Raw genomic sequence first — 25014 nt, 5'->3', positions numbered from 1 at the left:
GGGGATAAAAATTTGAGATAGGTCAAGCTGTCGTTGGCTGTTGAAATCTTGGCAGGCACTTGATAGCCCAGGGGGAAATGTGGAATGAGAAAGAAGATGGCCTAGGAGGAAGTTCTGGGAAAACCAGCATTTATAGGAATTGAGCTGCCGGGCGTCTAGGATATGAGTCCAGTCAAGGGCTCCAGTCTCCACCAGCCCTGTTAGAGGAGCTCCAGTATCTTCCCCTGGAACTCCCTTATTCACAAACGACAGGACAGAACTCGTCGGGGCGGGGGCAGGGGGGGACACTCCGGAAGGGCTAACTGCTGAGGCTAAGCACGGGCTGAGAGAATCGGAGCCTTTAGCTCCACAAACCTCATGGCCACAGCTCACCACTGTAGATGGTGCAGCACATTCCCCTGCCTGAATATCTCTAAGGATTTGTGCACAGCGATCCACCCCCTCCCCAGCTGTCCTACATTTGAGTAACTGTTCCTCAGAAGTGACCCTTTGCCTGACAAAGACGATCAATTGTCCTCCTCCATTTCAGAAAGGAAGGAAGAAAAGAAAGAAGGAAGAGGGGAAGGAGGAAGGAAAGAAGGGAAAGAAAGAAGGAGGAAGAAGACCCTGGACAGTGTGGCTCAGTTGGTTGTCCCAGGCACTGGAAGGTGGCGGGCTGGATTCTGGACATGACACATACAGGAAGCAGCTGATCTCTCTCTCTCTCATCCCGTTGCTGTCTCTCTTCCTCCCGCTCTAAAAAAATCAATTTTTTAAAAAAAGAAATAAAGAAGGAGGAAGGAAGGAAAGAAGGAAAGAATTAAAGACAGACAGGACAGACAGGCTATCCTGGTACCCCTCAGAGGGCTGGCGAGGTGGGCAGGAAGAAGTCCAGGAGAGCGCAGCCCCAGCAATGCCACGGTCCCAAGAGGGACACGAGGTGAGGCTGGGCATGTAGCTGGTGCTCTGACCTCACCATCTGTGTCCCCTCCAAAGCCATGTCCTACCGCCACGTGATGGCAGTAGGAAGTGAGGGCTTGGGAGTTGGCTGGACCATGAGGGGAGAGCCTGTGTGAGTGGGGACCTCTCCCTTTGAAAAGAGGCCCCAGCAAGCTCCCTCCCCTCCACCATGAGGACACAGTGAGACGATGGCCATCTGTGGCCCAGGAAGCGGGTCTCCCAGACAGCAGCAGCTTGGTGCCAGTCTTCCCGCCTCCAGAACTGAGGAATGAGGTCTGTGGAGTATAAGTCACCCAGTGGATGGTGTTTGGTTACAGCAGCCCGAGCTAGGATACGTGGACTTCACAACCCGAAGGTCTGTCCTCACTAAGGGACGCTTCGGGGTCAGATTGCACACTGGAGTGCGTGGGGGCATGCCCAGGGGAGGGGGCAGCCTCTGCGCGGCCACTCTTCCTCCCGGTCCTCATGGAGCACAGCATCCCGAGGACAGGTGCCAGGATCCTGGCATGCCTGAGGACAAGTGCTTAGAAGTAGGAAGACCGAGGCCCCAGAGGTTAAGTGACCTGGCCAGGGTCCCAGAGCTCCTAGGAATACACCTGGGATCCAGACAAGGTCTGTCCAGGCTCATGTTCTGAAACCAGCGGTTCTTAGAGGGCGCTTCCTAGACCGGCAGCTTCAGCAGAAGCACTTGCTAGAAAAGTAATTGTCCTGCCCGGCTGGTGTGGCTCCAGTGGTTGAGCGTAGACCTATGAACTGGGAGGAGGTCACGGTTTGATTCCTGGTCAGGGCACATGACCAGGTTGTGGGCTTGATCCCCAGTGCGGGGGGTTGGCGGGGGGGTAGGGGGAGACGGTGACGTGCAAGAGGCAGCCGATCAGTGAGTCTCTCATCATTGATATTTCTATTTCTCTCTCCCTCTCCCTTCTTCTCTGAAATCTATATAAAAGTAATTGTCATAAAATTCACACACTGGGGTCAGGGGCAGCAACTGTGTTTGGACAAGCACTCTAGGGAATACTAAATGCACAATCAAAACTGCTGCAAGCCAGCCCTAACCGGTTTGGCTCAGTGGATAGAGCGTCGGCCTGCGGACTGAAGGGTCCCAGATTCGATTCCGGTCAAGGGCATGTACCTGGGTTGCGGGCACATCTCCAGTAGGGGGCGTGCAGGAGGCAGCTGATCGATGTCTCTCTCTCATCGATGTTTCTAGCTCTCTGTCCCTCTCTCTTCCTCTCTGTAAAAAATCAATAAAATATATATTAAAAAAAAAAAAAAAACAAACTGCTGCAAGCCAAACCTGAGAACGGTGCACACTGGCCCTCACCTCCTCTCTCCTGGACAAGTGCAACCTTGGAGAGGGATTTGACCCTGACCAGACTCAAGCTTCAGTCCCCCCGCCCCCACCGCACCCCCGCCTGGAACTTAGCTTCATTGGTGCAGACGAACTCTCCTTTGGGTGGGGGATGGCTCTGCCTTTCCCCCAGGAGGCTCCTCAAAGGGGTGGCAGAGAGCAGTGTAGCTGTGGCCTCAGCCTCTGGACGTAGTTTGGGTGAAAAGGGGGGGAAGTTCATACCATCTTGGAATCAAGTCTTTTGGTCTCCTGACATTTTGTGTTGGGTGCATGAAATCTCTCTCTCTTTTCCCCCACTCTCTCCCACTTCCAATGCACGCTTGCTTTTAAGAGGGAGTTGGGGGCTGGGAGTCTACGGCACAGGCTTTGGGGAGTTTAGTCATTTCTGCTTCCCCCCATGGGCAGGGGGTGATGATGATAATGACAATAACTACCGTCACTCAGAGCCAGTCCATGTACTAAGCTCTTGATACGCACTAACCATTCAAGCCTCACAACCTTGTGAGAGAGGTACTATCTTTATCCCGTGTTAAATGGAGAACCTGAGGCACAGAGAGGGTGAGCAACTTGCCCATTGTCACACAGCCAGTAAGCAGGAGAGCTGAGCTCTGAACCCAGACCAGGTGTCCGTGCTCTTGGCTGCTGAGCTACTTCAGCCTCCAAATAATAATGAAGATGGCAGTGGGGCTTTTTCTACTCCAGGCGCTGTTGACAGTGCTCCACGTAGAAAAACGTGGGATGTTCTTACCATTGCGACAAGCGAGCTATTTACAGCTGACCCGTGGCATTGGTGGATTACACAGTTGTGGTTTGGGTTATTTTTTATGACTGAGCTTGCGTGTGTGTGTGTGTGTGTGTGTGTGTGTGTGTGTGTGTGTGTATGAATGCGTGCGTCTCACCAGAAGTGGGAAAGGCGAGGCCAGAGATTGTTGCTCTTCCCATGTTCTAAAATGAACCTGTACATTGCACTTGTGGTTCCTGGAGAAAAATAAACCAGTCCCCTACCAGTCAAAACAACAATATTTGCGCTGTTCCGGTAATAATCGCTGGGACCCGCCCTTTCTCTGGCTTACTGGCAGCACCTTGCCCTCAGCTCACTCTCACTCCCAGGGTCCCTGCAGCCTCCTGTGCATGAAGCTCATGTTCGTGGGCTCGCAGCAGTTCCTGGCTGGCTCAGGGCTTGCCTCCTCCGGGAAGCCTTCCCAGATGGCTCATGCCTCCACTCGGGGCACGACTCAGCACTTGAGCCCTCTGTGCGACCTCAGTGACGCAGGGCACCATGGTTCTCCCTCTACTCCTGTGACTGAGCTTCCTGGCTCTTGTCCTCCTCTTCTGAATTTAATTTTCCCTTCTCTTCTTCCTTCCTTCCCCTTATTTCTCATTCCTTTTCCTTTCTTTCTCCTTCCTTTTATCTTTTTTTAAAAAAAAATATATTTTTATGGATTTCAGAGAGGAAGGGAGAGGGAGAGAGAGATAGAAACATCAATGATAAGAGATAATCATTTATGGGCTGCCTCCTGCATGCCCCACATTGGGGATCGAGCCCACAACCCAGGCATATGCCCTGACCAGGAATCGAACTGTGACCTCCTGGCTCACAGGCCAGCCGGGCACCTTCCTTCTCTCTCCTTCACACTCCTTTCTACCCCACCCATTTCTGCCACTCTGCCTTAACTCTGAGGTTCTTCCACCTGGTCTGACCTTCTCCCTCCTCCTCTCCCGTCCACCAGGGACCAGCTCAGGTCCTCGGGCCTTGACCCAGCCTTTCCTGATGCCCACAGGTCTGACTGCAGCCCCCCTCTCTGTCCACAGCTCTCCACCTAGAATCTAGCCAGCCCCACGAGCTCAAGCTTTTGAATCCCTCTCAATTTACCTGTCACTCACTTAAACATGTATTGTGCACCCCCAGGTGCAAGGCCTGCCTCCCCCATTGCCTGGAAGCTCTCACTCCTGCTTCAGAGCTCACCCAGACAGTATCTTCTCCTGCCTTGACCCCTCTCCCACAGCCAGGCAGGTGTCCCCTGTGTTCCCATGGCTCCTGCACACAGAAGCGAGGCTAGCACACGAGGCAGATGCTGGCAGTGCTCGGCCGCTCAGCTCCCAGCATTCCCACTGCTCTGCAGGCTTCCGTGCCCCATGTGCTGGGGGTTAGCGCCTCCCTACTCAGGGAGCAGGCCCTGGGCAGTGAGGAATGCGATTTGGGGATCATATTCCCCAGCTCCTTGCCCCTCAGGGGGCGGGGGGTGGGGGACTGGGAGGCATGGCCTCACCCCCAGGCTTCCAGAGTTCTGCCGTGAGATGGGGCCCGATTCCCCACAGCAGTCAGCTGCTCCTCACCCCTCTCTGCAGTAGTTGTCTTCCCTTTGCTGGTTTTCTTCCTATTTGGTGCTTCTTGGGGCCACTTTCTAAGTAAACGACGTATAGGCAAGTCCTGTCCACGATCTGCTTCTGGGAACGCAAACAGAGGCGAATTGTATAGGACTTAATCCGTCTCAGGTGCTTTCTCAGTTCTGAATTTTTGAAAATATATATTTTTATTGATTTCAGAGAGAAACAGAGAGAGAGAGAGAGATAGAAACATCAATGATGAAAGAGAATCACTGACCGGCTGCTTCCCACACACCCTCCACTGGGGATGGAGCCCACAACCCGGGCGTGTGCCCTGACGGAATCGAACCGTGACCTCCTGATTCATAGGTCAGCGCTCAACAACCGAGCCACATCGGCTGGGCTCAGTTCTGAATTTGCAGGAATTTGTTTCCTCAACACGGCAGCCTCCCTCACGGGGCAGAGATTGCCATGTCATTTCCATGTCTCTTCTGAGTGAACAGAGGCACAGGAGGGTAAGCAGAGCGGACAGCTGTCCCACTTTCCTGGGACTGAGGATTTCCTGGACGTGGGACTTGCCCAGGACAGTCTGGGGGACACTGGGACCGGCAGGGTGGGGAGGCGGGAGATTGATGGGCTGGGTGCTTGGGTCAGTCGGGTCCTTGCAGGGAGCAGATGGTACCTTCCAGGGCTTCATTGCAGAGAATATATGAAGGGCCTGTGTACAGAGTGTGGGCAGGTCTACGCCAGGGTGACTCCCAGAGACCAGCCATAATGGGGAGTCGGTACCACCCCGAGGCCTCAGGACAAGGGGGGGGCTCTCGCTAGAATGCAGCCAATACTGCTCCCCTGGGAAAAGGGCCAACGGGACAGGCACTGTGTGCTTAGGCCACTGCCAAAGCCGGGGCTGCAGGGCACAGGGGCGAGTACCCTGGCTTCTCTCCCAGCCTCTGTCCCATCACTTTCCCTCTTGGGCCCAATCAAGTCAGAAGCGAAAGACCAAAGGAGCCTGGGTGACTCAGTCCCTGTCCCCCACCCGAGGGTTCCGAGTAATTCTGAAAGTGGAGGGAGCAGAGAGATGAATAATCATCATGAGGTGAAGGCTCACACCCACTCCTCTGGCGCCTCCCCCAGGGCAGGGACCTGACCCCAGAGGCCTGGCTAGTGGGCGGGGGAGAGGCCCCGAGGCCCCTCCAACACACACCCTGCCCTCTCCCTTCCCAGGCTGCCCTGGCCTCCAGGAGCTCTGGCACATTTATTCCTCCCATCCCCACCTCACTTCCTGTCCTCCACGTCCACTGGAGGCCAAAGAGCAGGCGGGTCAGGGAGGTCTCCTCAGAGGAAGAGGTGCACAAAGGAGGGGATGGGGGAGAGCTCAGTCCAAGAAGAAGGGAGGGGAACACATCTTTCTGAGCCCGATTTTGTACCGGATACAACATGGATGCTTTCTCATCCATTACTCACGCCCCCATATCCATCCAACATTCCTGAGGTTGACTTCAGGGTTTCCAATTTAGGGATGAGGAGACAGGCTCAGAGTGGTTTTGTGGCTTCTCAAATGTTGCACAGCAAGCAAGTGCTCCAGTCAGGATACAGATGCATGTCTGCCTGAGTGCAGGGAAGAATAAATGAGGTAAAAGTTGGTCTGAGATGTGGAAAAGCTGGAATGTGGGCAGAGGCTGAACAGGATCCTAACCCCAGGGCCAGGCGGGGGCGGGGAGGGGTTAGGGGGGGGTGTGTTCAGTGGCTGATGGGAGCCAGTGTGCGCGGTTTCATTTTCCCATTTCTGAAGACTGTGCAGTGGGGTGGGGAGCATCCTTGGCTCCCCACAGGGCCATAACTGGGGTGGGGACACCCAGCTTCAGTTGCCCTTCCTGCCTCCAGGCCTTGGTCTACCTTGGGTCCAGGAGGGATTGGAGTGAAATGTGATTGGAGTGGAGCAAAGGCCTTAGGGAGGGGCCCAGAGGCCTCAGAGGAGGGAGACTGTATCTCCTTGGCCCCGGGAAACAATTCTAACTGGAGATGAGTTGTGGGAGCAAAGCGGGGTAGGAAATAGAGGCTCCAGCACTGTGTATGGGGGGAGGGGAGAGGTCAGTGGGGTCAGGGCCAGGCCCAGCACTGTGTGTGTGTGTGTGTGTGTGTGTGTGTGTGTGTGGCGGGGGGTTGGGGGGGAGGCCCAGGGACCAGCAGAGAGGGTGGTTTAGGGAGGCTGGAGGGGGTGACTTCAGGGCAGTGCTCTCTGGGCCCAGGGCCCAGGGGTGGGGACATGGTGAGGTAAGGGTCCAAGGGAATTGGAGATGGGGTGTCTCAGCATTGCTGTTGTCCCAGACTGAGGAGCCCTCTGGCTCCTAGAGTTCTGTCCTTCTCTGGTCTGGTGCCTAAAACAAATGGTCACCCCTCCCCCAGCTAGGCCTTCAGGATTGGAGGGGCCCTGGGGAAGTGTGCGTGCGTGTCTGTGTGCGTGTGTGTGTATGCGCGAGCGTGTGCGTGTATACAAGAGCAGGCGTCCTTGGATCCAAGTGCTTTAGGCAGCCCCCAGGAGAGGGGTGGGGCCGGGAACTGCCCTCCCTGAGATGTGGTCAGCGAGAACAATCCAGACGAAAGCCGAGGGAGTAGTAGTAAAGCGCAGACTCCCTGGAACTAGCCTCCTCCTCTGCAGACGAGGAGGCATAGGACTGGGGAGGCTGGTCCAGGTCACACAGGGCTTAGAGGTGTCTCCTGCCCCCATCGGGCGCTGGTCTTCCTCCAGAGGCCTGGTGGCAGCCCTTCCTGATGACCCGCAGGGACAGGCGACCTTTGGTCTGAACGCCCACCAAAAACCTCCTTTTCCTCACCTTAAAACAGCATTAAAAATAATGGCTGCTCTCTCACAGCGTTGAGGGGAGAAGTAAATTACTTAGTGAAAGTAAAGAGCTTAGAACAGTGCCTCCCAATAAATGGTAGGAAGTGATGGTGATGGTGGTGAGGATGATAAAAGATGCCACTGTTTGAAAGGACACCTCAGGGGACACGGGGTCTGATTTTGCCCTGGCTGCTCTGAAGCCACGGAGCTGGGCAGCCCGTTGGGAGGAGAGATAGAGGTGGCGCTGGTGAGGGGGCTGCCTGCCCCTCGGTGCTGGTGCCATGGGAGCAGCAGGGGCCCTGGTTTGCCATCTCCACACACACTTCCGTTCTCTGCCAGGAGGGCTCCCTGTGACTCATGTCCGGACCCTCATTCAGTCCTGGATCACTGCTGGCTCAGCCCTGTCTGCCGGGTCATCTCAGGCCCCAAGAGGGGCCGGCTGAGATACCGGCTGCCCTGCCTGCTCCTGCCTTGCCTGGGGTGGGTGTGAGTCTCCAGCAGCTGAAATGCACACTGCTTCCTCTGGGTTGAGGCACACTCCTCCGGTACTTCACACACTCACTTCACACACTCGCTCATTTAAGCCTGCTCTTAGCTCCATTTGGAGAGGAGAAAACTGACCTTAAGTGATTTGCCCAGGGTCACAGAGATGGGGAGTCAGGCAGGCTGGCTCCAAACTCCGCACCCCTAACAGCCACACCCGACTGCCCTGAGGGGACCACTTTCCTTCCTCCTTAGGCCTTGGGGGCCTGGCCGAGGCTGTGTGAAGGAATGGAATGACGCCTTGGTTCCTGGCCACACCCCGCACCCCGCACCCGCAGGGCAGCTTCTCAGGCTGCCCTTATCATGTCGTCATCACTCCCACCCCTCCCTCTTGCCTGTGGGGGAGAGCGCTCACTGCCCACTTTGTTCTATGATTTCTGTCCAGAGGTCCGAGTCTCTGTTCTTGTGCCCTTCCCAGACTCAGGCCTCTCTAGGTAGCTCCAAACACGGCTTCTTAGGATCTCCCCCACTCCACACCCCTCACTATTCACCTATCCTTCCCCACTTCGTGGGGTTTTAAGACAGTTCCAGCGACTCTTCTCATTGGCTGTGGAGCAGACATTTGCATGGAACTGGCCAATCAGAAGCCTTCCTCTGCCCCACCCCCAACACCACAGGTTGGTTCCCTCTGGGGCAGACATTCTGAACACGAGTAGGGGTGTGCATAGGGCGAAGGGTTTGATGGGGGAACAGGGACCCTGTCTAGAGAGGCCAGGCCAGAGGACAAAGTGCTCAAGGTGAGCTGGGATCACAGAGGCCAACCCAGCACACGGGCCTCTCTCTGCCACAGCCTTGAATGATGAGGTCCTCTTTCTGGAGCGTGTTAGGTACAAAGGATGCCACTCCATACCTTCAGCAATCTCTTCCTCACCTCCGTTTACCTCTGCGCATCCTGTGGGCCTTAGGAAGTGGGCATGAGCCTTGTTACTCACTGGTGTTTGTCCCTGGTTCTGTCCTCAGTCCCACTTAGGCCCAGGCCAGATGGCACAAGCTTTGTCCTCAGCCAAAAGGCTGCCCCTGGTCCAGTTCAGGAGGGTCCTGATGCTAAAGGGTTTGCCCACAGGGAGGGGCCACAGGAGCCCCCGGTCCCCATGATGCTCTGTAGGATGGTGGACAGGAGCAGAGACCAAGAATCCAGCTGCCCAGGTAACCTGCAGGTGCTGGCTGGATTTGGGAACCCGGGTGTGGTGCGGAACACACCATTATGTTCTGATTGGTAGCAATCCTGGGTGAGAGATAGAAATGCTCAAGTAAGATGCTCTGCAAACAGAAGTGACCTCTGCAAACCCTACCTGGCTTTGCAATCTTTGGTCGGAGCCTTCCCAGGCAGTGGAGCGGGGGGAGGCAGAAGGACCCACAGTCTGCCCCTGGCTTTTCTGTGGTGTGAGTGAACCACAGAGCTTGGAGTCGCAGCCAAACTGGGGCCAAGCTCCTGCTGGCTGTACCTGAAGGAAGAGCTCTCAGCAAATCTTGGGCGAGTTCACCTGGATGGTCTCTGGAGGTGTAGGGCCACACTCCAGCCCTCAGTCCATTCCCTCCACCAGTCCTGGGCAGGCTCATCTGGGAGGAGGTGGCTTCCTGTGTACGCTCCCGTCTCAGATGCTGCCTTATCCCTGGGTATGTGTGTGACAATTGAATTAGTTCTGTTTGTATCAGAGAAATCCCAAATAATAGTGTTTCAAATAAGATAGACATTTATTTCTCTATCACGTGGGTGAAGTCTGGTGTTATTTGTTCCAGGTTTGTTATGGTGTCTCTGTAACCATCAGGAACCCAGGCTCTTCCTATTCTCTTGGGCCACCAATATCAAACATGGCCTCCACTTGCTGGTGCAGCAGGCTGCCAGAGCTCCAGCCGCTATATCAGCATGCAGCCAGCTAAAAAAATGAGGTGGGGCCCTGGCCGGTTTGGCTCAGTGGAGAGAGCGTTGGCCCTCTCACTGAAAGGTCTTGGGTTCGATTCTGGTCAAGGGCACATTGCAGGCTCAATTGGGAGGCAACCAATCCCTGTTTCTCTCTCCCCGTCACTTCCACTCTTTCTAAAAAATCATTGGGAAAATATCCTTGGGTGAGGATTAACAAACAAAAACAAAAACAAACAAACAAACAAACAAACAAACAAACACACAGAGTGGGGCCCTGGCTAGGTGGCTCAGTTGGTTGGAGCATTGTCCATACACCATGAAGATGGTGGGTTTGATTCCTGGTCAGGGCACATACCTAGGTTTTGGATTCAATCCCTGGTCAGGGGACGTGCAGGAGGCAACCAATCAATGTTTCTCTCTCTCTCTAAAATTAATAAAAATGTATCCTCAGGTGAGGATTAAAATAAAAAAAGGCATATGAAAACATGCCCAAGTCACTAATCATCCGAGAGATGCAAATCAAAACGACAATGTGGTACCATCTCACACCTGTCAGAATGGCTATCATCAACAAATCAACAAACGACAAGTGCTGGCAAGGATGGGGAGAAAAAGGAACCCTTGTGCACTGCTGGTGGGAATGCAGACTGGTGCAACCACTGTGGAGAACAGTATGGAGTTTCCTCAAAAAGTTAAAAATGGAACTCCCATTTGACCCAGTGATCCCACTTCTAGGAATATATCCCAAGAAACCAGAAACACCCATCAGAAAGGATATATGCACCCCTATGTTCATAGCAGCACAATTTACAATAGCTAAGATTTGGAAACAGCCTAAATGCTCATCAGCAGATGAGTGGATTAAAAAACTGTGGTACATCTACACAATGGAATACTACACTGTGCTAAAAAAGAAAAAATTCTTACCATTTGCAACAGCATGGATGGACATGGAGAGCATTATGCGAAGTGAAATAAGCCAGTTGGAGAAAGGTAAATATCACATGATCTCACTCATTTGTGGACTATAATGAACAACATAAACTGATGAACAAAAATAGATCCAGAGACACAGAAGCATCGAACAGACCATCAAACCTCAGAGGGAAGGCAGGGGTGGGGGTGGCGGGCGGGGAAGGGGGCAGGGAAGAGATCAACCAAAGGACTTACATGCATGCATATGGGCATGGCCCATGGACACAGACAGTAGGGGTGTGATGGCATGTGCTGGGGGGTGGGAACGGCCGGGAAGAGATCAATGGGAGAAAAGGAGACACATGTAACACTTTAAACAATACAGATTTTTTCAAAAAAAGGAACTGGGGAAGAAGGACCCACATTGCACCCTCCCTCCCCCCAGCACTGAAGCCACACAGGATGCTTCTTTATGGACCCTATTGGGCAGAATTTGGTCACAAAGCTGCACCTAGTCTCAAAAGAAGACATAAAGAATGTAGTCTTTGGTCTGGGTGGCCCTGTACCAAGATGAAAACAAGGGGTCTGCCTATTGAGAAAGAAGGGGGCGAACCCTGGATTCTAACTAGCTCTGCTTTCCGCAGCATGAGACTGAGTCGAGGGTTCCGAATGCAGCCTGGCTCCCACAGGCCCCTCCGGATAGCAGCCTGGCCGTGGGGAGTGGGGCTCTGCCTCTCCCTCGGGGCCCTGCCTCCAGCTTCGGGGCTTGAAGTCCCCCTTGGAGCTGTGGTGGCAGCAGGAATATGATCTCCCCCGGGTCTCCATCAGGGAGAGGATCAGTTTGATGATCAGGGCCAGCCACGCCATCCCAAAGAGGATCCACAGGGACACTGTGTTCTTGTACCACAGTGGGTACTGCCGGGAGGGGTCCATCCCTAGGGGAGAGGCAAGGTCAGAGGCTGGAGTCCTGGGAAAGTCAGGGCCACGTTCCCCAAACAGAAATGGGCAGACATGGCTTGACACGGACGAGCAGAATATGGGAAGTCCAAACTGGTCCGAGACCGCTGGCTGGTGGTCACCTCTGAGAGCGTGCAGGAAGCCCCCCTGGGTTGGCACCGTGGGTTTGGGAACGACAGTTCCTCTTTGTCTAAGGTGCTCTGTGCTCTATTCCAGCGGCTCTCAGAGCAGGGCCCCTGGAGCAGCAGCATCAGCACCACCTGAGAGCTTGTGAGGAATGCAAATGACTGGGCCCCACTCCAGACCTACCGAATCAAGAACGTCTGGGGTGGGCCCAGCATCTGTATTTTCACAAAGCCCTCCAAGAGATCCTGATGCCTGATCTGCTGTTTGCATGTCTCTGCGTGTGGTTTTCTCATATCTGAAGGGAGGACCTTTAGGAAGAACAGATGGAACCGCTGGAGTTCGTTTCCTGCCTCTGTTCTTACTGGCTGTGTGACCTTCATCCGTCTGACGGCCCCTCACCTGGGGCATGGGGAACACCATCTCTCCCCCTGGGCTTTAGGGTGAAGTCCTGTTATCCCAAGGCCACTATTTATTTCCCCAGCCTCGATGTGCACACTTCTCCCCTTGGAGTATTGTGCTCCAGTCACTCTGGTCTTCTTCCCAAGTCTTCATCTATCGTCTTTCCTGCCCCAGGACCTTTGCACTTACTTCCCCCTAGGCTCAGAGTGTTCTTCATTTCAAATTCTTCTTGGCCCTAGCTGGTTTGGCTCAGTGGATAGATCGCCGGCCTGCAGACTGAAGTGTCCTGGATTAGATTCCTATCAAGGGCACATGCCCGGGTTGTGGGCTTGATCCCCAGTAGGGGGAATACAGGAGGCGGCCAATCAATGATTCTCTCTCATCATTGATTTTTAAAAAAATATATTTTTATTGATTTCAGAGAGAAAGGGAGAGGGAGAGGGAGAGAAACATCAATGATGAGAGAGAAGCATTGATGGGCCGCCTCCTGCACGCCCCCTACTGGGGATTGAGCCCAAAACCCAGGCATATGCCCTTGACCGGAATCGAACCTGGAACCCTTCAGTCTGCAGGCTGACGTTCTATCCACCGAGCCAGACCAGCTAGGGCTGATGTTTTTACCTCTTTCCCTCTCTCATCCTCTCTGAAATCAATAAAAGTATGTTAAAAAAAAAATTCTTCTTGGCCTGGTTGTCTTCCCCTCCTCCTTCAGATAGCAGTTCAGATGTCACTCCCCGAAGACTAGACTGGACCCTCTGCTAAGATCTCTCAGTGCCTGTGCTTTCGTCAGGGAAGTTACTTATTACCTCCGGGCCTCAGCGCCTCATCTATAAAGTGGAGGCAATGAGGGTGTCCACCTTCTAAGACCGTTGTGACTACCAGATGGGTTCAGGCATCTGAATGCTCAGACGGTGCCTGGAACAGGGTGGCACATTGTTCCCTGTAGCTGGGTGATGGTTTCACTCGCCACTGGGTCCCCCTGGGTAGGACTGGGTACGTAACAGCTGAGGGAGGGGGTGAGTGGGGGCTGCTGTGAGGCTTAGGTAAGTCTTGCCGAGGGCTTTGCTCTATAATGTAGTTCTTCCCACTGTCTGTTTCCTGGGGTCCGCCGTGCCTCCCTCAATAGACGGGGATCATGCAAAAGATGACCTGTCCTCCTACTTCCTGGATATCCTTTCTGCCTTAGCTCCTGTGCCGGCCCTCTGACCACCCCATCCTGTCCTATTGGCCCAAGACCACCTCTCCGTCCCGTCCTCTCACAGCCAGGCCCCTGCAAGAGCCTGCAGGAAGAGCCTGCAGCCCCGGACCAAGCTTGCTGCCTGGCAGGAGCCGGGATTGGATTAGGCTGATTGGGTTATGGGGCCATGATTCCGCCGGCGGTCCCAAATGAGATCAGCAGTGAGCCAGCTCTGTGCCCCTGCCACCCGCCAGCTCAGCTTGCTCCTGGCAACCGAGGGGAGGAGGTGTTCCTCCAGTTTATTTCATTTTTTTTTTTTTTTTTTTAGCTGAAATCATAAGTGGCAGGACACCTAGCAGCTGGCAAGGCACTCAACTGAGCTGCAAATGCAATTTTGGGGGCTACGGGTCCAGAGAGGAGCAGGCAGCTGGGACCTGGGGGCCCATCCCACCACAGCCTTAAGAGGAGCAGCTGGGACAGCGCCCCCGTGGCTGCTGACGCAGGGACCATGGACACCCATAACCCAGGCGGTGGGCCTCAGCATTCCCACCCAGGACAGGGGTTTGGCCTTGTCCCTGGAGGATAAGGAAGGCTGCGAGGCACGGGAAAGGGAGAGTGGGGTTTGTTCCTTCTCAGCTGTGGAAGATTCTGGAACACATGCATGTGAGGAGCCCTCCTTGGGCATCTACCCTAGACCTGCCCTAGGCTTGCCTGCTTTATGACCTTAGTCAAGGTCTTTCCCATCTCAGCCTCAGTTTCCCCTTGCAGGCGGGCAGCCAAGGGCTCAGTGTAGTCACTCGCCACAGGCACTGAAACGGCTACAGTAGCAAATCTCAGGAGAGGAGGTGAAGGGACGGCTCTGCCCACCACCCCTCTAAGCCAGGGTGGCAAGGGCTCTGGGAGCTCTGTGCCCATACCCCTGCCCAGCACTCCCCACAGGGGGGCTCACAGGGTAGCAGAGACCCCAGCCCTTCTCACCCCTGTAGAGACCACTGTGCAGATGCCACTGCCCCTCCCTCGATAGGGGTGAGGCCTTGTCTTCCATTCCCAGGGCGCCCAAGTCTAGAGGGGGCTGCCCCTCCTCCCCACCCACCCAGGGGCCTCAGGACTTCCTCAGGGGTTCCCTCAACCCCACATAGGCTTTCCCTGTTAGCTCCTCCCACAAGGCACCCTAGTTGGGCTCCTCTTCCCACTTTGCTGCCCTCCCCTTGCACTGGGCTCTCTCAGAGAACCAGCCTTCTGGGCTTAGGACTGTCTGGGACAAATGCTGTTCCATCCTCTGAGCCCTGAGGGGGGGGGCTGCTGCAGGGCCATCAGGCCACACAGCCGTGGGCTGAGGCTGCTCCTGCCGGCTGTCAGAAGAGTGTTTCAGGGAGGCCCAGGGGCAGCATGAGGGAGAGGGCTCAGTGTGGAGAGGGAGAGGAGGGGAGGGCAGGGCCAGGCCCCGAGAGGCTCCCACAGGCCTGCTCATGGATTTCGTTCTCCAGCCTAAGACTATGGGGAAGAGCGGAGGTTTTCAGAGGAGCTGGGCAGGTGGCAGGATAGCACTTGTCGTTTTTATTTTTTATTTTTTCCCTTTTATTTTTAGAAAGCATGGAAGGGAGGGAGAGGGGGAGGGAGGGGGAGAGAAAGAGCGATACATCAATGTGAGATAGACACACTGATTGGTTGCCTCCCACACGAGCCTCGACCAGGGCCGGGGATTGAACCTGCAACCCAGATACGTGCCCTTGAATGGGAATCAAACTCATGACCCTTCGGTCTGAAGGCCGATGGTCTAACCACTGAACACACCATCCAGAGAGGCACTTGTCATTTTTAGAAATCATAAGGGCCAAGGGGGGACAAGACAGAGACGTACGAGTCCACATGCCATCGTCACTGTGCTCTGTGAGGGCAAGACCTTAGGAGCACCAAGGCCCAGAGAGGGGCTGTGTGAGGTGGTCTGGACAGAGTCTGAGTTTTGCAGTTAAACAGTTCAGAATTGGTATCTCACTAGCTGTGCAATCTCAGGCAAGTGGCTTGGTCTCTCTGAGCTTCAGCTTCCTCTTTAATAAAGTGGGTGATATGTCCTGGCCGGTGTTGCTCAGTTGATTGGAGTATTGCCCCATACACCAAAAGGTGGAGGGTTCGATTCCAGTCGGGGCACATACCCAGGTTGTGGCACCTGCAGGAATCCACTGATTGATGTCTCCTCTCTCTCTCTCTCTCTCTCTCTCTCTCTCTCTCTCTCTCTCTCTCTCTCTCAAATAAAAAAAAAAAATCAATAGATAAAATGGTAACACTCATGGCTCTAGACTGCCTGATGAACTGTTACTTGGTAAAACCTCATTTCAGTGTTCCAGGCTGGGTTCTGTCTCCAAAGGAGTGCAGAGGGCAGGGCCTCCCCCTCAGTTTAGGTCCAGGGATCTGAGCGGGTACACAGAGCCCCCGGAGCCCAGTGTGGTGATGGTGCCAGTGGCCACTGCTCAGCTGGGGAACTTTCAGCTGTGGGAGCCACCCTTCCCGCCTGCCCCACAGGCTGTCCTCTACTGCCACCTGCTGGCTATCTGCCTCAGCTTTATTATGCAAGGTTTTCCGGGACCCACGTGGGGCTAAATCAGATTGAACCCCACCTTGGGCCTTTGGGACACGCAGCCCACTCTTGCTGGCGCTCAGAGTGCAGCTGCCAGTTGTTTTCCTGTGGGGGTCAGGGTTTTCCGAGTCTCCCAACTCTCCAGCCTGATCCTCCCGGGCCCATCCCAGGGGACTGTGGGAAGCCTGGCATCTCAGAGGGTGGGGTGAGGTGGGGAGGAGAGACCTGGGACAAGGACAGATGGGGAGGAGTTCAGGGACTCCCCCTATCTGGTGAGCTCCAAGAATGAGAGTGGCCCCGAGGACACGCGAGGCCCTCCTAGTGCTTGTCAGATGGCCAGGAGTGCGCCCCACAGCCTGAGGCTGGTTCAGACTCCAGTTGTCACCTTTTGGCTGGGTGACCTTGGCCTCCTCACACAACGAAGTTGGGTTTAACCTGCCAAGGACTTGGGGCGTCAGGCCCCCACCGGGCCTGGTATGTAGCAGGTACCCAGGGGACACGGCCAAGGGGGCAGGCGAGTAGAGGGCCAGGCCGCGGAGTCTCAGCCCCCTCTCCCGCTGGCCGCTGGGGCTCTCACCGATCACGTAGTCGCCGAAGCCCACGGTGCTGAGGGTGATGAAGGCGAAGTAGAAGCCTTCCACATAGCTCCAGCCCTCCATGCGGGAGAAGAGCAGGGGCGGCAGCAGCAGGAAGAGCAGGAGGCCCGAGAGGAGGGCGCCTGAGCCCGTCAGCCAGCGGGCCTTGGCCGGGTCCTGGGGATGCACACAGCGCTCAGCCCCCACGTGGCTCAGCCCCCCCATGCTGTCCAGCCGGGAGCAGACAGCCTGGGGCACCTGAGCTGCAGGCAGTGAAAGGGGGCTGCCCTCGGGGCCTCTCCACCTGGCTGTTCCCTAGGTTTCCAGCCAGGGCCTTGGTTCTGGTGCCCTTCCTGTCTACCAGGTCCCACCATGTCTCCCCCACTGAGCTCTTTTATTACTAAAAATCCCCTTCTAGACAGTGACTTCCCCCCCTCCATCCACCACATCCCCATGGTAACCCTGACTCCCAGTTCTCCCAACATCGACCCCTCCAGAGCGCCCATTCCCACCAGAGACTCTCACTGGGGCAGTGACCGCCCTGGCCATCAGTGGCCACGGTTGCCAGCACACCCCTCATTCCACAAGGGATCCTCTCCTCCCCTCCCCCGCGGCCCTGGGCCCTCACCTGCCAGGCGCCCCCCAGCCTGCGGGCACAGCGGTGCACACCCTGCTGCATGAGGCGCCCCAGGTGGTTGAGCACCACGAGGTTGAGCGGGATCCCCACCAGGGCAAAGAAGATGCAGAAGAGGCGGGCGGTCATCGTGTGGGGGCTCAGGTTGCCGTAGCCTGAGGGGAGACGGGCACATCAGGGTTCCCTTCCGTGGCTGGGGTCCCTGTTCCTAACCCACTTCAGACATGGCAGCTGGTGTGTATCCAGCCTGTGCAGGGGCCAAGGCACCCGTTCCCTCCTTCCACACGGGGTTATGCCCACGTGGTACAGATTGGGAAGCTGAAGCTCCCGGAGGCTCAGCAAAGTTCATGAGCTCAAACCCATGAGTGTGAGAGCCCCGTCTTTCGTCCCTTCACCTCCTCCCTCTCTGTGGGCACAGGAATGGGGCACAGGCACATGGGAGGCCTCGGAGCCGCCAGCCCCTGCACCTCTGGGATCTGCTGCACCATTGAAGCTGCTGTCCCCAGGTGGCTCCCGGCGCCCAAGCTGGCAGCTCCTGCCCGACGCAGGCCTCTTCCCACAGGCCATCTTGCTCGGACCCCCCTGGCCTGGCCGAGCCTCTCAGAGCCCCATTGCAGTCTGCGGCTCATCCCCCTCAAGCCCTTCCTTCCTTCTCTCCTGTCACAGGCCTCAGACCTGCTTTGCAGCCTGCGGCTCTCACCATCTCTCCTGCTCCTCTCTATCTTTCAAAGCTCCCCCTCCCCCCTCCCCCCCATCCTCCCCAATACATCTCTTGCACACCTGATTCGTTCTTGATATCTGATTTCCAGAGGGCACTAACTAACACACCTGGGTTCCTTCCCAAACCCCTTGGGAGTGAGGGGCAGAGGATGCACATCAGGTGACCTGCGGGGGGGGGGCGGGGGGGAGGTTGGGACCTCTGTCATGAAAATCAGGGAAGGGGAGGCTAGCGGAGAGTGAGGTGTTCCTAAAAGGGTCTGTCAGCCTGGACATTCTTTTCTCCTCCGTTCCCCTCCACCTCTGTCTCCCCCATTCTTGGTCACCACTGTCTTGTCTTTCTAAAACACAAACCTGATGATTTCACCCCCAGGTTATCATTCTGTATTACTCCTCATGTCTGCTGGGGAAAGCCCAAACTCTCACCTAGCCCATCTCTGGCTGCACTCCTGCCCGCTGAACCCCCAAACCCCTCCCCCCCCCTGTGCCTCTGAACATGGTACCCTCCTACCAAGAGTGTGCTTCCTGCCCTCCTAGCCCACCTGTAAATGGTCTGGTGGAGAAGTGGTTCCCCCCCCCTCCGCCCGCACACACACACACTCTGCAGGCTTTGAGGGTAACCCACTCACCGCCTGAGAATGGTTTATTCCCATGTCTGCGGCTCCTGAGGGTTGTGAGCCCCTTCGGGGCAGGGGCTGGGTCGTAATCATCTTTATATCCTCAACAATTGGCACAGGACTGACACTCAATAGGAGCCCACCATATGTGAGTTGAAAGAGTACAAGAATGAATGAATGAATGAATGAATGAATGAATGAGTGAATTGGAAATATGGGAATGAATGTGTAACCAGATGAACAGATTAAAGTGCCCCCCTCCCTGCCCCACATCACTGCTTAAAGTGCCCCCCTCCCCCCGCACACTCATTGTCACTGAAACTGGTGGTTTACACTCTTCTGCCTCACTTAGGGGTCTCAGAGGCACGGTCCCGGGAGAGGCGGGCAGGAACACTAGTCTAGAGCATGGGTTTTGAAGTCAGAGGCACTTCCTGGGTTTGACCTTTTCATCCCAACCTGTGGGATGGCAGCACTTAGATTCTGGATCTGGGAGGAGCTCCATGGATGCCTTTGCCTTCCCCAGGCTGATATGAAAGGGGGCTTTCTCCTCCCCATCCTTCTCAGTCAGCCCTCAGGGAGCAGAATTGATGGATATCAATGAAGCCCTCACCTGCCCGTTGAATGCTTGGTGGCCACGGCCCCATCTATGCCACCTCTCACTTCAGCATACCTCCCACCTGTCCCCTCTTTCACGTTGACAGTCCAGCACTAAGACACTTTGCAAGGGCCCCGCAAGGTCTCCAGTGGTTGTGCTCCCCTATCCCTTCTCCCGTCAGTCCTCAGTTCCAACCCTCTCCAGCCATCTGTGCCTCCTGCTGTTCACCAAACACACCGGCCACACTCTACCTCAGGGCCTTTGCACGTGCTGCTGGAAGGTTCTGTCCCCAGTTATCTGCATGACTTGTTCTCATATTTTGTTTATGTTTCTGCTTCAACGGCCACCCCATGTACAGTAGTCCCCGTCCCCCATCACTATCGAACTCCCTTACCTGGCTTTATTTTTCTCTAAGCACCTCTTATAACCCGAATATTGTCTATGCATTTGTTAGTTTGTTTGTGTTCTCTCACAGTAGAATGTCAGCATCCCCAAGGGAAGGGACTTGCCAGTTCTGCCTGACATTGTATTGCCAGCACCTAGAACTATCAGGCCCACACTAGGAACGCAGTCTTTTTGTTACATGAATGGATGGATAGATGAGTGGACAAATGAGTGAGCTGGGGATGGACTTCACAGATGATGATGATTCCAGGGCTCAGGCCTGTCCTGCTGGCCCAGAGTGTCTTGTGCCTGTCAGACCCCGTTTCATTCTAGGGCTTGGAAAGGACAGCCCTTACGCTGGTCCCAAGGCATTGGAAAGAGCAATGCAGTCCCTCCGCTGGGTTTCAAATCCCAACTCTGCTGCTTACCAGCCACGTGACCTTGGGATAGTATGCTTCTCCGTGCCCCAGTCTCCTCATCCATAACACGAAAATATAAGCCCTGTCCTTGGAGGCTGGACTGTATGCAGAAAATCTCAAATGTTAAAGTAGACCATAAGGGTAGGGTGGGGTGCAGTCTCCGTTCCTTTGCCCTCTGCCCATCAGAGCTGGAGCAGACAGTGGAACCGAGCGGAGAGAAATGGATAGGGACATAGGCCAGGCTAAGCACCGCAGGGCTGGGAAGAGACAGGCTGCAAATTCCCGAATCCAGGGGCCAAAGTCACAGGCCTGGGGTAGAGGGTGGGGGAGGTGTGGGGTTCGGAGACTTAAGACCCCTACACATGTGACAGTGCCTCCATATCCCCCGCTCTGGAACTCCATTCGTGCTGGTAGAATAGACACTTTTGGAATGAGTGTGTCAGCATCTGTTGAGTGTCCACTGAGTGCTGGGCCTGTGCTAGATCCTGGGGGCACAGAGATGAATACACATCGTCCCCCCAGGCACAGGGTCCGTGGAGCCTGAGGGGCCCCCAGGCATGCTTGTCTCAAGGTGGAGGGCTGTCCAAGCTTCCTGAGACCTGCTTCCAAGAAGTATTGGCCAATTTAAAACTAGATGGAGAGTCCCCTGGGTTCTGCCACCTGGCTCCTGTCGGCCTGGTTCCTGTCTGGGAGGACAGAGGCTGGGACATGCTTTCCTGAGAAGATCCTGGCTGGTGGAGGTAGCCCGAGTCACTGGTGGTGTCAGCCTGCCACCTGGTGGTGATTTCTGTGTCATGCAGGGGCTGGGCCTGGCACCAGGGCAGGGAGATGGGGCGCTTTACTTACTTCCTGGGTCTAGAGCTGGGGATGTAGGCTGTTCTTCACCTTCCACTCACAACAGCCCCCAGGTGCTCTCCGGGAACAGGTTCCACCTCTGTTCTCCTGAGGGCAGGGCTAGGGAAACTGGGTGGAGGTAGGGATCTGTCCCAGTGTCCCAGGTGAGAAAGGCAGGGGGCTTGGAGAGGAGAGCGATGGGTTGAAGGGGTGCCTTCGTGAGCTGAGGAGTGGCCTCCAGGAGTGGCCACTTCTCACCAAAGACAAGAACTGGTTGCAAGGTTGTTTTGGATTCCTGTCCCTTCTTCCTCACCTCCCACCACCACCCTCGCCCCACCCCCAACTACCCCTGGGCTCAGTGTTGTGTGGGTTTGGCCCAGAGCATCTTTACTCCTGCCCAAAAGAGACCCCCTGCTTCCCGAGGGGTATTGTAAGGCAGAAACCCCCTAGAGCGGTGCTTCTCAACCTTGAGCTTGACGCCAACTCCTGGGGACCCTGGGAATGCAGACCTGGTACAGCAGATCTGCTGTGAGCCCGGGACTCTGCTCCCAGGGAGTGCCCACAGTGCCGGGACCACCCACCCTGGGAGTCCCGAGGCCCTGATACTCCTCCCAAAGGCACTGGTCCTCTGTCCCTCATGGGGAGGCCACCGCGTCAGCCATGCTCACCTGGCCACACCCCGCACTTACCAATGGTGGTGATGGTGGACACAGAAAAGAAGAAGGAGCCCACGATCTCCCAGCGCCCCATGCTGGTGGTGTTGCCCAGGACGATGTCCCCAGTTTGGTATGCATGGATGATGCCCTGGGGGAGAGGCGGCAGTGACCACCAGGCTCTGAGGTGACTGGGCTCCTGCACCCAGACCCACACACATGTACACACACACACACACACACACACACATGCATGGACAATCCTCACAACCACTCTGAGCACAGTCTGGCCCAGGCCAGGAGGCTCTCTCCCTCCAACCAGGGGCTCCCCTGGGACAGCTCCCTCGCTTCCCTTGCCCCCAGGGCCCAGGCCAGCCCAGGACATCTCACTGATTGGAAGAACACCCCTCATTTTCTTTTCTGCCCACTCCCATTCTTGCAACAAGCACTGGCCAGACATGGCCTGTGGTGTTTTGGGGGACACGGAGATGAAAGAGACAGGACCTCAGTCCTCAGTGGGATGGAGACAATGCAGTGCAGTCAATGTAGCTTTAAGGCAGTGCAGCGGCATGATCCTGGGCAAGACACTCAGCTCTGTGCCTCAGCTTCCCTGTCTGCAAAATGGGAACACTAACGGCACCTACTTCATAGAATTGTGGTGAGGGTTAAACGAGGCCCTGGGTGTAAAGATGTAGAGCAGTACCTGGACCTGGTACATGTCAGTGATGGCTGTTATCCTTATTGCTACGAATACAGTGCCAGAGGAGTACAGAAAGAAAGGGTGCTCATTCTGATGGGGGGAAGGGCGGAGGCTTCATGGCGGGGCGATGTTGTCGCTGGGCCTTCCTTGAGGGTCAGATGGGATTGCTCCCAGTGGAAGGACATTCCGGTAGCTGGCAGGCAGAACTGCACCTGGGATCTCAAACAGGGAGGCCGAAAGGTTGTTGGGAGCCAGGCCATACTTGGCTCTGCCCAACAGAGAGAGAGTGACAGGCCTCTCCCAAGGCTGCTGAGCAAAGGCAAGGAAAGATCAGGGTGTGCCTGGCTGGGGTGGCTCAGTGGATGAGCATTGACTTATGAACCAGGAGGTCACGGTTTGATTCCTGGTCAGGGCACATGCCTAGGTTGTGGGCTCCATTCCCAGTGTGGGGTGGGCTAGGAGGCAGCCAATCAATGATTCTCTCTCATCATTGATGTTTCTATCTCTCTCTTCCTTTTTTTTTTTTTTAAAGAAAAATCAGGTTGTGTGCTCTATGGCAGCAGGCAGTATAGAAGATGCTGTCACACGGGAAGCAGAAAGCCTGCTGCAGGGCTGAATGATGGGGCAGCCTGGCCTGCATCCTGGCACAGAGTGGTCCAGGGGGGACAGAGAGGAGCTAGTCAGAAGCCCAAGCCTCTGGCCCTATTTGGTGTGGGCAGTGCGGGAAGCATCTAAGGCCCCTGTGAGCTGTGTGGATGTGAGGCCAGTGGGGGAGGAGGGTTGGGAGGAGGGCCGCCTGCTCTTGACCTTGGAGGAACTTCAGGGCTGCTAGGAAGCTGCATGTACAGGTCTGCACACAGGGGCGATCTGGGTTGGGGACATCCTATTCTTGTGTGAAGGGAGGGTGCACAGAGAGGGAAGCCCTGCGGGAAGCTAAGAAACACGCACACCCACAGACCACACTGGGCAGTGCTCGGTGGTGAGAGCCCAGCCTCCCGGCTCTGTGGCGTGCGTGTGTGCTAGCCTCCCCGAGCCTCTGCTTCCTCAGCTCTAAAACGGGATGATAATAATAGCACCTGCCTGTGAGGTAGGTGAGGACGAGACGAGGTACCACCCGAGGGATAGTGCTGGGCGCGCAGGAAGTGCTACACAGAGGCATTAGTGTCATTGCCATCTCATCACTGTCCCTGTCCCTGGCCCAGGGACGCTCACCTCCCCTGCCAGGGGAATGTGGCCGCCTCCAGGACCAGGCACAGGGCTGTGTTCATAGGGGCTTAGAGGTGGGGGGTGGAGGTGCTACATCAGGTCCTTAGCAGAGAAGGTCCTTCCCCTGCCCAGCTCCAGGCCCCGCTGAGGCCCAGGCCAAGGGCTCAGGACTCCCCACCCCCACCCCCCACCCCAGCCAGATGCCCAGGATGCAGGCTGCCCTTCCCGAGGGGATTGCGGGCTAGGTGTGCAGCTGTCTGCACGTGGGATCAAGCCAGGGCTTGGGATGTTAATGCATCCGTCAAATCCCAGCAACTCCCAGTCCAGGTCGCCTGCCCTGAGGTGGAGAAGACCTGGGTCCATCCTTCATGCCTCACCACAAGAACCCTCCCCTGCTCCCCCTTGGCAAGCCGCGTCCTCTGAGCAGTCTCGGGCCTCAGGAACCCCTGCGTCCCTGCCCACCATCCCCCTTAGGCTCTTCCAGGTCTCTGGGCTGGGGAGGCTGCCCAGGCCCTGTCCAAAAACTCGGAGTAACGAGTAGTCAGCTAAAGAGCGCCCTGCACACGCCCCACCTTCTCTAGGACCGGGAGGCTGGCCAGCGCGCCCTGAGCCCCTTCCCCCGCAGGCCCTGTCCGGTCCCAGCGCTGCCCGGTCCCAGTTCCCCCTTCCCGCCACCTCCCAAGCCGGCTGAGAGCACCCTGGCTCCGTTCTGATTCGAAGGGGTCGGCCCTGGCAGCTCCTGACCCAGGTAGGCGCGCCCCCTGTGGTCCTCATCCCCTAGTTCGGTGTTTGCCCCACGAAGCCCTCTCTCCACAGGGCGGGCCACGCCCTCTGGCCCCTAAAGTGCTCACAGCGCGGCGCGTTCCTCTTGCTGGAGCGGGGGACTTTACTGTCTGTCCGTCCAACACTCGCCCCCACCCCGCCATGTGTGGCCGCCTGGTCCCCTCATCTATCGCCTCCACCCTTTTGGAGAAATGCTCCCAGCGTTTTCCTGGCCGGGGCCAGGGTATGTCCTGTCGCCCTCTGCCCGCCACCCGCGCTCCCCTGCCCGGGTCTCCCTGCCGCACCCCGGCCGGCCCCGCTCTTCCCTGACCCGGATCAGCAAGTCCAGCGCCGGGCCGTCCAGGCACGTGAAGTTCCGCAGCAGCGCCCACTTGTCGCGCTTGAACCTCGCCTTGGAGGCCTGCGCCGCCGGACTCTCCAGCATCCAGAACACGCCGGTGCCCAGGGCCAGGTAAGCCAGGTAGGCGAGGAGCAGGAGCATGGTGCCCTTCAGGGCGCAGCACTGGGCCCTGCCCTCGGACGCTGCCCGGGCTCGCCGTCTGCACATGGTAGGACAGACAGGGTGGCCCGCCTGGGGAGCCATGGACCAGGACCCAGGTGGAGAGGAAGGGCCCGCGCTCTGCTGGTCCCTTCTCGGGCCAACCGCTGCTGTGCCCAGTTTTCTCAGCAGAGGAGGCGTGCTGGACAGCGTGCCCCACCCTGCCCTGGGATCCAATCCCAGGGACAAAAAGAGGCCTGAGCTGTGGCATCTGGCCCCGCCTCGCCTCGAGGGAGTGCCCACCCCCCAGCCCAGCTTAGGGAGAGGGGGAGGGCTGCTGGGTGGTGCAGGCCCTGAGAAGGAAGGGCCCAGAGTCCTCAGCTGTCCTGCAGCAAACAGTGGG

The 25014-nt window shown here is 56.4% G+C and overlaps 1 protein-coding gene across 1 annotated transcript; it reads right to left on the bottom strand.

Annotated features, from left to right (window-relative positions):
* Positions 1 to 11407: 11407 nt before the first annotated feature.
* Positions 11408 to 24810, bottom strand: KCNK17 (potassium two pore domain channel subfamily K member 17; the record flags this gene model as incomplete). The annotated part of the gene is given in 6 exon segments (XM_080665541.1): positions 11408 to 11433; positions 11436 to 11717; positions 16594 to 16768; positions 17220 to 17380; positions 21481 to 21595; positions 24444 to 24810. Coding segments are annotated over 6 exon segments (1032 nt in total). The 5' UTR covers positions 24717 to 24810.
* Positions 24811 to 25014: the final 204 nt, after the last annotated feature.

The sequence above is a fragment of the Plecotus auritus genome (genome assembly GCF_963455305.1).
Source record: "Plecotus auritus genome assembly, chromosome: 4".
In the NCBI taxonomy this organism is placed as follows: domain Eukaryota; kingdom Metazoa; phylum Chordata; class Mammalia; order Chiroptera; family Vespertilionidae; genus Plecotus; species Plecotus auritus.
Note: the sequence above shows the minus strand (reverse complement) of the source record. Positions and strands in the feature narration are given on the sequence as shown.